The 14,126-nt window shown below is 37.0% G+C and overlaps 1 protein-coding gene across 7 annotated transcripts in view; it reads left to right on the top strand.

Moving 5' to 3' along the window:
* Positions 1-14,126, top strand: part of PRUNE2 (prune homolog 2 with BCH domain) — a 130,848-nt gene that overhangs the window by 18,988 nt on the left and 97,734 nt on the right. For all 7 annotated transcript variants that reach the window (XR_005629919.1, XM_039729856.1, XM_039729849.1 and 4 more), the window contains exons 2-4: positions 7,510-7,614; positions 8,063-8,265; positions 9,519-9,682. Coding sequence is in view for 6 of the 7 variants with exons in the window: in XM_039729856.1 (XP_039585790.1) it covers positions 7,510-7,614; positions 8,063-8,265; positions 9,519-9,682 (472 nt within the window). In the remaining variant the exon portion in view is untranslated. The remainder of the gene's footprint in view (positions 1-7,509; positions 7,615-8,062; positions 8,266-9,518; positions 9,683-14,126) is intronic.

Raw genomic sequence — 14,126 nt, forward strand, 5'->3', positions numbered from 1 at the left:
GAGGTGTGTCATGGTAGAGAGCATCCAAACTGGATTCTTTGCTAAGGCAAATTGATCAAGGTAGTTTCAGACTGCTCCAAGAAGTGTTCCATGGTCACTGTATTAATGGCCTCTTTGGATTTCATGAGCAGACTGGGCACTTGGACACAGCCCAAATGATCAGAGAAAGAGGTCCACTCCATATGTGGATATTTCTGATGTTGTATGTATTGCATCCTTTGCATATGTGTTCAAGAGGTAGCAGACAGTTTCTTTCTGTAGTGTGAACCCAGATGAAATTACTAAATAAACTACTGAAAAACTTCTATTGCTGTTGTGTCATTGTGTAAAAAGGAGCATTAGGCATTAAAGCAACATAATTTTATTAATGACTAGCCCTCCACTGAAATAATATGCATGTTAAAAGTAATACAGCAAATTAAAAAATACATATTTTTTTTAAGTCAGGTTTTATTCTGAGTGCACTGTCATTTTACTAACAAGCACTTTTTTATTCTGTACTCAGCTTTTACATCAAATCAACCAAATATTTATCTTTCAGAAGGACAACAGGAGTAAAACATATTACAATCATAGCATTTCCTTATGGAGAAAGAAGCTGACAATGATAATAAAGGAGTTTTTGTAGAATGATGTATAGAGCAGGGCAGTACTGGCTGCTACAGAGGAATAGGTGGAATAAGAAAGAGCAACTGAAATAATGCTGAAGCTAAAAACTGAAACAAAACAAAAGCCAAAACAAAAACTGACATCTTTTCAGCATCATCCTTACTAGAAAATGGCTAAAAAACCAAAGACATTTTAGAATTACGGTATGATAACCTGTTGAACAAAAAAGGCAAAAGAGGAAGTGACTTTGGTCTGATCTTCTCTTCCAGCTATGATTTTCTTGTACACTAATGATACTTCTACTGAGTTGTTGGCTTACTTCAGGCTGTGGTTTCATGTTCAGCTTGTCTCCATCACCTAAGGGTTACACTGACTTTAGAAAGATGAAGCTTAACTCCAAAGCCTTCTGTAAAATGCAGTGTTAAAGTGCTGCCTGACTCTTGGTAAATTCATTCTCAGTTGCAGAGTTGCTTCTTGCATTTTAAAGAAGCAGCAAAACTTAGACATTCCAAGGTCAGATATTAAGTCTGTGAGAGACAGGTAAATTAATTGCATTGTTTGTATTGCATTCCCCTGCCTTCATCAAAACAAACCCAGCTTTTTTTCTTGAATACACTTTCTCTTTGCTCTGTATCATTTTAGCATCTGCACATCTGTATGGTGTAGGGGTTTATTGCTGCCTGTCCCCTCCTGATGCACCACAGGGCTGATATACTTACCCGAGGGGCACTCTGTTCCTCACGTAAATGTACTCCTTACTTTTAAGCCATTTGTGCCTAATATCTCAAAGAACAGTTTGGTACTATAGTAAGCCAAACAATTCCTAAGGAAGACAAATACAATCAAGTCCTGTAAACTAGATTAGGCATCCTAGTCTCACTTCTGCATGTTAAGTGGCAAGTGGGAAGAGGAATTACGTAGCTTGAGGTGGAAATTCAAAGATTAGGTGTGACTGACTTTAAACACTAAAGATGACCTGCACTAGAACTATAACTTGCTCTTTTGCTGAATTTCAGTGTGCTGAATTTCTGTGTGCTGTATACTCAGTTATTAGGTGAGAGCACTAATCTTGTGTAAAACAGGTTAATTTAAACAACAAATTAATTAATGCAGCATAAATGAAAGGAGACTTTGATTTTTACTTTAATAATCTCTATCATAGAGGATCCTATTGACAGATTGTTGGAGTATTTCTAAGTCAAGCTTAAATAATCATTGTGCTGGGAACATTTTCCTTTTTCAGCCATAGGAGACCATATCCTGTTTTGTCTTTGCAGGAGGAGTAATGTGATATTGTTACTCAGCCTAAGGCCATTAAAATAAGACTTTGCTTTATCATTTTGTTTATCTTGTATCATAAAAACTTAGGTTTCTCTAATTCTCTAAGACAAAGCATATTTAATGTCGGTCTGACTTAAAGCATTTTTTATCTTGATGTAGCAGTGAAGATGGGATCAAAACATATGATGTCAAAGTCACACTCCCAAAATGTGTGTGCAAGGGGGCATATATATGTACCCCATATATGATTCAGTTTGAAAATCACATACTATTGGGTATTCCAAATTCATACACTCCATGATCTAGTAGAAGTGGTGTCTCAAACGTTGATCCTGAAGGCAAAATTTTGTAGAAGCAGGAGAGTGTGAACATGTAAAGCTTATAAAACATGGTGAAAAATCAATGCCAAACCAATTGGTGGAATAAATCTAATTTTAAAAGGAGCCAACAATATTTTGATTGATGTTTGAGTTCTGTAGTTCTTCTTTTTTATATATTTTAATAGAATTTATGTATTATTTGATTCCTCCACCTATTCTTTTTCAAGTGAAAACTTGATGTAGAAATCATTGTTCATTCATTTCTGGATTTTTTGCAACGTGAATGAATGTATGTAATAAGCTAGAGAGAAGGTATTCCAAAAACAAGCAGAGCAGACTTCCCTACAGTTACAGGCTGTAAAATTAACTGAAAGTGGAAAAGGAATAAATATTTGTGGTTCCTCAGAGTTCTTTCTTGAATAGTGTTAAGTTTGTCTGCATGCAGAATTCTGAGTCAGAGCCTCTTGGTAATGCAGAAATACTGAACTGCATTCTCATCAGTAATAGTTGACCATATCAGTTCTTGATTAGAAATGTGTGGAAAAGAGAGTTCCTGTCCTGTGGAAATTCTGGGAACACTCTAAAGATAAGACTTCCTTGCCTGGCTGGCATGTTGGATAGCTACCCTGCCTCATTTCCATTATTAATTTTGATGGAACATTGCAATTCTGTGGAACATTGTGAATTTGGAAAGCAACATTTTAAAATAAAAAATGAATAAAACTCCTTTTATCAAGAGGCTGATTATTAAATATAGCTTTTAAAATACTAATTTCAGAAGAGCAGATGTAGTCATAAGGCTGTGTTCAACCTGCTGTGGGAAGTGCACTCATCATCAGAGTGCAAGTGCAACTGGATAAATCATGTGTACAAGTGCTATGTGTACAACACCTAAGGTGTGAAGAAGTTCTCCTAGTCTTTGCTGTGGTCTCATCATAGTCTTGCCTTACTGTATCCCGTTCAAAGCAAAATATCAGATAAAGTTTTATGCCTATCCAGCCATTTCTGAGGATGGTGTTAAGTTTTTGATCCTTCCACCTTTGTTTATCTTAGTGATAAGGCTATGTCTCTGGCACAAAAGCAGATGGTGTGGGATTAGAAAATTCCCCTTTTGTTTTATATTGTGTTCTGCTAATGGTATTGTTTGCTGTAATAGGTTTTTTTTCATATTTGTAAGTTAAGCAAGACTGTACAATGGATATTCAATAGGTAATGATTAAAACATGTCACACTTGAAATTTCTGTGACTACACTTGTGTTCCTTAGGGAAGAATGCTTATGTAACCAGGTATTTAACAGCTAGTACTTTAGATTACTATGTGTCATATACTCTACCTGATAAATCGGATACCACAGGGGCAGAGAAATGCAATAATTTTTTTGACTGACCTCAAAAACAGGAGAAAACAAGGATTCCCTCTTATATCTCTTTTTAGAATAAGAGACCATCTATTTTTTTCCAGACCAAAGCTTTCTTGTGAAAAGACTTATGAAGTATTTAACTAACTGGAACTTTGCATGAAATGTTAAATTAACTTTGCTTTGGCTTAAAAGCATTTCTTTGACAACAGAGATGTATAATCATGTTAAAAGCCCTCAGGCTGCTGGAAGCATAATGCTGCCTGTTACTATAAGGTAAATGCAAGTTGTACTCCAAAACAACTGCTCAATAAATTGTACCTCTGGTTTGAAGGTAGAATTTCAGGTACAGAAATCCTCTTTCATGTGATTTGATTACTTTAAATATTGAAAGACAGATTTTTTGCTATCTTGGCCTTTGTCCAAACAGTTAGGATTTTTCCCTGTGCACTTCCAGGAAAGCTGTGTCTGTGAAGCTTGTACCCCCTGGTTGGTGCTTCAGCAACAAGGCTGGAAAAGTTTTCAGTGTTGTATCTGACACTGTAGGTTGCTGTGTGCTTCTGCAGCTTCTTTGTTTTTAATTTGCTTGTGTTAAGCCATATTGTTTCTTCTTCAAAGAATTGCTGTGCTTGAGAAGTGCTGTCCCATTCCATGCAGTAAAATGCAGTGAATTCATTACAGTTTAAGGACAGAACTAGTGAAATTTGAGGCAAAAAGCAAATAATGACTCAGAAAGCAAGGCTGTGTGTGTGGCTACTGAACGTGTCTTTATGCAGTGTGTATGTGGGGGGGTGAATGTGTATGGAGGAAATGGAAAAGGTTTTTTTTGCTACAAAATGCTACATTGAGCATTTTGTAGGCATTCTTGTTTATACTAGGATGAGTCTTCAGTGTTTTATTACCTTGCAAGATAACTTCAGCTTCTCTATTAACAGAAGAAAAAAAAAGTAGAGACAGTGTATTTTTTGACTGGATTATCGGAGTTTGATCAATCACTGGAGTTAACATGTCCTGCTCAAAATATTTGCAAACATGACTGGCAGTATTGCAGTATGTTTGAATATATCAGCTGTTTGATGCAGATGAGAACCAGTAAATGGTATTTTTACTGCAGTTACATAAAGATGCAGTTGTCATACTAATGCTTTTATATATTAATAGACAACAAAACAAAACAGGTATGACAGCTTTTTCATAGTAAATATCTGAGAATGAGATCTCTTACTGAAGTAGTCTAATGTTTATAAATCTCTTTCCTGAGCACAGTAAGTGAAGGTTAATCTATGCAGGTCTGATCTAAATTGTGTTATCCTGACTGATGCCATCTGAAAATGACATAATTTCTGTAATTCATTTTATCCCAGTCATCCAGTGTTTGTCCATTTTACAATTTACCTTTCGTCTAGCTAAACAAAAACTCATTGCCATGAAGAGAAATCTCTGATCTCCTGTGTAGTTTGATTTAAGAGTTCTAGCTTCATCATTAACCTCCACATTCTTTTAATTCTTAGAGATATTGACAGTTCATGTTTCCTGTCAGGTTTAGCTGTGATAACTGCAGGAGTAATCAAATTTTTGTCCTATTGTAGCTAAGCCTTATTGGGCTTATGCATCTTTGTCTTCTGGATTGTGGGATTCTCTGCCCAGGTTTTTGCTTGCAAAGACCTGTGAGAGGAAGCCTTACATCCATGTGCCTGCTTTTCCTGAAGATGGCTGATTAGCATGCAGTAGACTAAGAAAACTAGTTGTATCGGAGATGGTGAAAGAGGAAGCAGTCTCAGACATGTAAGATGAGCAGTATGCTTGGATGGCATACTTCAGGGTTGCATTTATGGGTAATGTATACTGGAGAGCAGTTGGAGGGTTGTTATTACTAAATGATAGTAAGATGCTAAAAAGCCATTTAGCTGAACATGAGGAAATGAAATATTGGTGAAATCATGTCTCTTGGATCTGCAAGAGGGAAAGGAGAAGAGAAACAAATTCAGCTCAGTGAAGAGAAATACAGGAAAGGGGGGGAGAAAGGTATTGCTAGTTGGTGTCACTACAACAGAGGGACCTTGACAGGCTTGAGAGTTGGGCCGGGGTGAACCTCATGAACCACAAGGCCAGATGCAAGGTGCTGCACCTGGGCCTGGGCAATGCCGAGCACAAACACAAACTGTGTGGAGAGGGACTGAGAGCAGCCCTCAGGAGAAGGACTTGTGGGTGTTAGTGGAGAAAAAGTTCATTATAACCTGGCAGTGTGTGTCTACATCCCAGGAAGCCAGAAAGTGTCCTGTCTGCATCCGAAGCAGCGTGGGCAGCCGGGGAGGGAGGGGATTCTGTCCCTCTGCTCTGCTCTGCTGAGAGCCCACCTGCAGGGCTGTATCCAGCTCTGGGGTCACAGCACAGGAAGGACATGGAGCTGTCCCTGTTGGAGTCCACAGGAGATCCATTAAATCAATCACAGCACTGGAGCAGCTCTCCTAGGAAGACAGGCTCAGAGAAATGGGAATGTTCGGCCTGGAGATGACTGCAGTAAGACCGTAGAGCCGCATTCCACTACCTAAAGGGGAATACAGGAAAGTGGAGAGGGATTTCTGACAAGGATGCACAGTGATAGGATAAGTGTGAATGGCCTTAAACAGAAAAAGGGCAGATTTAGATAAGGTATTATGAAGAAATTATTTAGTGAGAGGGTACTAAAAATAGGATGAGCTCCTGAGCTTTATTTTCGTTCTTTATCATGGCAAATCAAGCAGAAATGCATGCTGCAGAAGAACATATAACAAAAATTATATTGAAAAGAGTTAATGAAGACAGTTTGTTGCTAGTGAAGACTTAGAGCATAAATGACTGTATCTCTTCCAGTCATCGTATTCTTCAGTAAGCTGTCTTTCCTGAGAATGGAGGGAATATAAGGAATGGAGACTGTCTCCTGGATTTATTACCCAAATGTATATTGATGGCTGTATTCCATCAAGGGAAGGAGAACCTAAGTTTATTCCTTATGTCCACGTAGACCTAAGACTAGACATAAAGAAAAAAGGTTAGCTTAAGAAAAATTGCACATTTATAATTATTAAGGGTAATGTAATAATTATATGCTTCGTTTGAGAGATTAAAATTTTGACACCCAAAATTCCAGTTAAAAATAGCAGACAGTACATCAGCTTGTACATGCCCACAACAAAAATGTTTACTTTCATGTGTTTGTTTCTGAAATATTTCTTAGCATCAGTCACATATGTTTCACCAATTAAGAAGCATTGAAAGTAAATAAACTGTAATGTTTCCATGCAGCTAGCTTGACAACAATGATGTGCACAAGAGAAAAACTTAGTCTTATATTTTGTGTGTGTAATTATGAAGAAGGTAGATCCTTCCCTTCAATACTTTGCTTTCATACAGTGGGTTTGTCTTCTCTTTTCCTCTTGTTTGTAAGGCTCTTAATTTTATTAAGTCAGAACAATTCAAAACTCATAGTACTTCAGCTTCTGAAGATTCAGGGTGAAAGGTTACTTTGTCTATTTACTGATTGCAGCTAAGTGAAAAGGTAAAATTAAAATTACAACTTGCTACATATTATTTGCTGTGTATTTTGTTTTGTATATTTCTGCACTCTTTTGGACTGTTTTTCTAAATGGATATGCGAAATGTTTTGATAAGTTTTTCCACTTGTACATGAGGTTGCTGCTTATCTGTTACTTTGCTGTGAAAGGGACTTCTGTCAGATTCAGACCTCGTTGGGTTCTAAACTATGGTGTCTTGTGAAATTTAGTTTTTGGTTTTCTTGGGAGCTCTGAAGCCTGTGGACAGGAAGTCCATTCCTTCAGCCAGCGGTGAAAAATGCTACAACTGAGTACAAAGCCTAGTATTTAACTTGTCCTTTGAACTTTTCTCATTTGATTTTTCTCATCATTTCCACTCATGATAATTGTCTTCTACTGTGTTACAGAACAGGAGCAAACGCCTGGAAAAAGTCCATGTTGTTCTTGGGAATAAACCCTGTGATTTGGATTCACTGATTTCTACCCTGGCCTACGCCTACTTTCTAGACAAGGTAATGGAAAAACTGGACTAAGTGGTCTTAATTCATTTTTTCCAGGTTGTTACAGACATCTTATTGTTAAGTTAATTGTAAAAATATTTTTCTTGGACCATGATTTTGTTATTATTGAAAGTGAGTTTCTAAAAATAAAATAATCAACATTTCTTTCCATACAAAAATAAATGAGTGGTTATTAGATGGCTTATTGAATAACATAAGAAAATCAGTCCTGTGCTTCATTCCTTATCCTTTTCTTCTCTTGGTTTCCCAGGTACTCTGTAGCAGGCAAAAAGTGACAGGTGAAGGAAAGTGTGAAATACCTCTTTTTTTTTTTTTAACTAAGTGAAGGGGAGGAAACCTGAAACAGAAAATCTAGGCTGTTTCTAATTGCTTACTCTGTTAAAATGCCATCCTGATGAAAGACAAGTCCAATTCTCACAAATACACACCTATGTTACAGGTCAGTCCTCCTGATGTTCTCTGCTTACCTGTGTTGAATATACCAAGAAAAGACTTCAGCTACTTTACTGAAACAAGATTTATTTTGGACGAGCTGAAAATCCCAGAGTCATTCCATATCTTCCGAGATGAAATCAATTTGCATCAGCTGAATGCTGAAGGGAAATTGTCTTTAACGCTTGTAAACAGCAACATGCTGACAAGGTATTGTTTTATGTACACTAAGGTGGATTATATGAGTTTGAGCTATTTCAAAAATTAGATTTTTTCTGTATTAATATTGATATTGCTATGTTAACACAGACCCAAAAAAAAGGAAACTAAAATGTATTTTGTCTCCCTTTATGTTGAATGAGTGTAACAGGGCGCACGGTCATCTTTGCATCACTTTTAATGGAACTTTCACTTTTAAAAACCTTATGTTTTCACACGTCTCAGATTAGATATTTTAATGTAGTTAAATAGTCTGGAGGTTTCCTGTGGCCAGTAGATAAGAGATTAGAGGTTTTTTTTCTGCTTCTTAGTTAGCTTTCCTTTGAGAATCTTATAGATTTGCAGGTGCCCAGACACTGGGATATGTGCTGTTAAGATGGCCGATGGATTATAGTGGTCCTTACCAATTACGGCCTTTCAAAAGGCTCAGAGTTGATGTCTGGAAGATCAGGGTCCCAATACCCATCCTTAAGAGGGACCATTTACAAGGCTATTGTGAATCTTTTATGAAGAGCCCCTTTATAATGGTCTGCCTGTCTTCCCCAGAGTGAAGGATGCTGTTTACTTCCAGTTGTCCTTAGAACTTCATGTAAGACAAGTAGCATCCTGTAGCCCCATTGTGCTCTGAGAAGTTTGTAGATTAGACTACAAGTAGTGAAAATCTAAAGAAAAAATATGTGCGAATCTCTTAGCTGTTGGCGTGCTAAGTTCCGTCAACTCGGTGCATCATTCCCTCCTCAGAGCAAAAATTATCTGTAAGATCTGTCTTTTGTTTATTACTGTCACTTCCTGTGTTTCTTGCTTCCGAAGAATTACAATTAGGATTTTATTATTAAAATTATTTTGGCTTGGTTGCTGCTGTTGTAAACAGAAAGTATCTAAATAAAAAATTTGTTGATAAGTTTTCAGAATACTCAGTTGGGAAAATCCTACATTTTCTCTATATAAAGAAGGCTATTTTCAGCACATATAGAAATACTTTTTTTCAATAGTTTTTAATAGATTTTGATGAGGGGAATGTTGTACTTAGTGATGTATTGAGCAGTTAAAGAGCTCTGAACACTTAATTTAAGAATCATGGATTTAGGACCTCTGTGACATCCTTTGGCTTTATAGCAGATTTCAGGTAACTATAACAATGCTGCTGTAGTCCAGAATTAAAAAAAATTATGTTGCACTTTCTTACTGAGTTGTCTATAGCTGTAAATATAAATACATGTGTAACTTCTAAATTTGCTTGATAGTGAGGATAAAAGTTTGGAATCAGCTGTTGTCAAAGTCATCAATCCAGATGAGCAATGTGACAGGAGCCTGGAGTTACAAGCATGTTCTTCCTCTTTAGTCGTAAAAGAGATTCTTCAGAAGGCACCAGAGTTAATCACTCAGCAACTGGCTTATCTCCTCAGAGGTGAGAGATTACTCTTTATATTAAATACTGAAAGGTTTAATGGAGTGTTTCTGAATTTGCTCATGCAGAAAGAGTGTGATCCATTCTTTGGTTAACAATCCCTTTAAAGACCACAGGAAGCTTCATAAAAGAAGCAGGGAGTAAAGAGTTTGTTAAAGAGTAACATTATATTGAATATTAAAAATGTGCATTTAAAAATAGGCATGAGAGGTCTTTGCTGTATCACTAGACAAGAATATTAAATGAAGCTGTCGACATACCAGCTGGGTAGCTGGAAAAGCTCTGCAGTTCGTTGATTCCAGGGGCATTGTGGACAACAATATGGATTGGAATCTAATATTTACAAGTTAAAGCTTCTCCCTCCCAATGGTTGTACTTTTTTTATGGAATGATATTTTAATGGCCTGATGCAAAACTTTTTGCTGTTTAAAAACAGTATTACCAAATCTTCATTGTGCTCTCCTTTCCATTTGTAGTGTATGCCCAGCAGAGTACAAACTGGGGGTGGGCTTCAACAATCAGAAGTATTTTCTTCTCTGTTTTGGCAGTTCATAATTTATATTCATTTCCTTGGTTTATTTGCTGCACAGAACTTTCTCGTTGGAAATAAAACTGGTGTTGAAAAGAGCAGTCACTGCTTTTAAGTTACTTACTGTGTTTTAATAATGTTCAATGAATTTTATAGGTTTTGAGTTTTAATGATGCGAAACTGCTAAATGTCCTTTTAAGAAATTAATGTGGGCATGTTTAATGAGCATTATGAAAACTTGTCTACATTTAGATTTCAGAAGCAATGAGAATCTTGGCAAATCATTGTACTCATCGCCATGATAACTAAGAAGCATGTTATAAGAAATCAAAAAGATTAATTTTTTTAAGGATTCTGCAGAATAAGCATTAACAGTAGCACAGCATTTAGCCTGTCCTTACAGTATCTTTCCATGCTAAGCTTTAGTTAACCTGCCATGAAACATTTTTGTAAGCTCCAAATTTCTGTTGAGTAGCTCTCCAGGAACCTAAGCAAATGACCAAGCATAATAATTGGTTTTGGAAGCAGAACAGAAAAAGGGTTTTGGTGCATACTTGTTTGTTGGTGGCGAGTCTGAGGGAGAGGTCTGAATAATATTCAAGACCATGTTCGAGTACTGTATGTGAATGTGTCAGCATGTTTTGTGCCTCTAATATGTATCAGATTAAAATAAAGTGCTTTTATTAGTGTTTGCATTATAGATGGCACTTACAGTTTTGGGGAATATAGTAGCTAATTTTATTTTTTTTTAATCAACAAGTAATTACATTTTGATTATTACACTCGGTAGAACAAATTTTAGGAATTAATGGATAAAAGTCCCTGCATACATTCTTTTGCATTGTACGAGAAGTGACTGGCAAAGCCTAGGGAACAGAACACAGCTTCACTTAAGACTTGGTGCTTTTCTACTTCTCCCAGCAGCGCAGGGACAGGTACAGAGGCTGCAAAAAGGCTCTATTGTGTTTTTCACATTTTGCTGTGTTACTTCCAGTGTAAATATGTATAGGGTTAGTTTGTCGAAATTTCAGGTGAAGTTCAGAACAGAAGGCCAAAGTAAAAGTTAGAGTGCTAAGAATTAGGATTTTATTTTCATAAAAATGCTGAGACATGCTATTATCTGAGTCTGTGAGCTGGGAGGCCTTCTTTCATTTTCTGACTTTTCAGTAAGTATTTTGCTAGGAGACTTTTAAGATAAAAGAAAATCTCATGGTTTAATAATTATCATGTGGTGACCAAGACAGCTTAATTTGTTGACTGTTTTTGAAACTTCTTTTTTCTTAAAGTCTGTTAGCAGTTTTTAAATTCCAACAAAAAGGCAGATGTTTATGTATGCAAATTTCACCTTTGAGCAAACTTTATCTGCTTGTCTATGTTTAAAAAAAAATAGTCAGGAGAAAAGACATTTCCTGTGAAACTGAGCATTACTGATTTAGGTATTTTTATATTTAAAGATTAATTTTATATTTTTTAGGTGAATGCTCTTCTGGTATGTTTATCTCCTTATCAGACATTATACAAGCTAATTCTACCCTCGGGCTTTTGAGTAGAGTCTGCTTGGAGAAACAGTGTTGTACAGCCATATTTGCCTGAAGTTAGAGCTTGTGCTGTCCCTGGATTTGTGCCAGAAGCAAACAATTACAGAACCTGCCAGAGTCCTGGGCCTGTATTATTTTATTTCCCCAGAGATGTTTATAAGGGGACTGTTGCCAAACTCAAGATCCATTAAACTGCTGAATCATTACATTCTCCATTGCAGCCAGCTGGCAAGGATGTTATTCCAAGCACTCACTGTCAGGTATCTTGGGTCAATGCACTCTCAAAAGTGCCTCCTTATGTTTATTTGTATAAGGCCTTGAAGGACGCCACGAGGTGCAAACCACAACATGTAAATATAGACAGATTTCCAGCAAGAGTGTCAGCAGTTTTTTTAATGTGACTCTTTTGCTAGTGATGAGCTGCATAGTTGAGGTCTTTTCATGCCCTGTTGGGGCAGTCTGACTTTCAGTAGAGAGGATTATTTTGTTATTCTAGCCACCCAGACAAATGTTAAGAAATGCCCTTTTAAGGACTTTGGGAATTAGGCCAGTATTTTTTTTTGTTCTGTCTTGTACATTGATCAGATGGTTCACATGCTCCTGCATTGATGCATCCTTAATATATATACCTGGAAGAAAGGATCATTTTGACCTACACCAAACACTGCACTTACTTGGACTGACACTTCTTTTTAATATATGGAAGCAGGTTTTTTTGGAGGCAGTGCTTTTCCTCTCTTTTCCCTGGTTATGTTTTATTCCAGCTTCATTGAATTTCCTGTTAATTACAGTAAAGATTGCTTAATTGGATATATTTGCAATTTTCGTTTGCAGGTTTTTTTGGAGGGGAGGGGTGGTGAGTGAGGAGTGTTGAAGTATACTTTCCACAGTGGAGTGTTTGTTTTCCCCTTTTTCCTGTCCTTTATTTTTACAGGTTATGGAACAAAACCTTGACAGGAGAAATGCTTATATTTTCTTTGTACTGTTTCTCTCAGCCTTAAACTTATAATTCAGGAGATGCTTGTGCTGTTCTTAATGTTTTCCCAAAACGACTTCTGCCTTCATTAGATCATGTTTAATATTAATGCACAGCAATTGCTTTTGGCAAAACTAATGCTTCGCTTCCAAACTGCTTTGCAAAAAAAAATAAAATGCACATTTTTAAGAGCCTTAGCCTATTTTCTAGTGACCTCTTCAGAAAAAAAATGTAGTAAAGTGTGATGTACACAAGAAATAATATTGAATCTTGTATTGCCTATTATATATTTTTTTCTCTGCTTGTAAGCAGACAGCAGCCACCATTATGCTTTCAGAAACCCTAGGGGAGTTGCACCAACACTCAGTAAAATCTGCAGATTTCTGAGACCATGTATTGCTTTTACAGCAGGTATTTATAAGACAGCACATGACTAAATGGACTACTGACCTTTGGTCAAGCAAAAGTAACTTAAGTGAACTCTTTTTCTAAACTACCTTCTTAACCCTCACAGGAATGCTGAGGATCCCTAGGGGAGAAAAGGTGTGCCTTTCACCCCTGGTGATGAGGAGAGTATTGAAGACTGACCATAGCATTAAAGGACAAGTAAATGTTGATCTTGGGGCTTGCTGACACCCTAGTAATTTGAGAATGATCCTTTTCTGGCTTTCACCCTAGTAGAAAAGTTGTCAGTTGTAAGCATTACAGTTTTGGTGTGATTAGTGACAAAATCAGAGTGTTTTAGAAACCTTTCTGAGGTGTCTGCCTATTGTGTGTGAAGGTTACATCATATTGACTTCCAAACTGCTGAGCTTGGGTGGATATACAACTCACACTTGTTCTTCTGCATTTTCCTGTATGTTTGTGTTAGGGTTTTCTTTTCTTGGTCTTACCCAAATATTCATTTCCTCAAGCATGCGCAGCTGTGGTAAAAGTTTCATACATTGTATATCTGAGGTGCTGTGCAGATGCACAGACTGCCTAACTCCTCCCTGTACTACTGGGGGGCTTTACAGGATATGCTGCAGCCTTGCTCCAGTAGGTATGATGACTTTGAGCACACATTGTAGATCCAGCACTTTGCTGGAGTCTCCATTTCCTTGGTGTGTGCATGAGCAATTTCCTTCTGTTTCTGGAGGAAGAAAAAAAAAGCAGAAAATTGCTGTTGCTAAAATACTTTATGCGGCCTGGTCCCTGAGGTGCCATTTATCCAGGTGCAGCTATGTGCTGAGTGAAAGCGTGTTGTGGGGTGTCTCAATCATTCTGGTCACCACTGTTTTCTAGAAAAGTGGAAGCTTTAGAATGTATCTCAAGAGTATATATGTAGCACAAGCACTATTATCTGCTAAGGAGTTGAACAACAAAGAGATGGTTTTAGATGAATTATCATGGAGGCTGCTG

The sequence above is a fragment of the Passer montanus genome, unplaced genomic scaffold, assembly GCF_014805655.1.
Source record: "Passer montanus isolate IOZ18808 unplaced genomic scaffold, ASM1480565v1 scaffold7, whole genome shotgun sequence".
Taxonomy (NCBI): domain Eukaryota; kingdom Metazoa; phylum Chordata; class Aves; order Passeriformes; family Passeridae; genus Passer; species Passer montanus.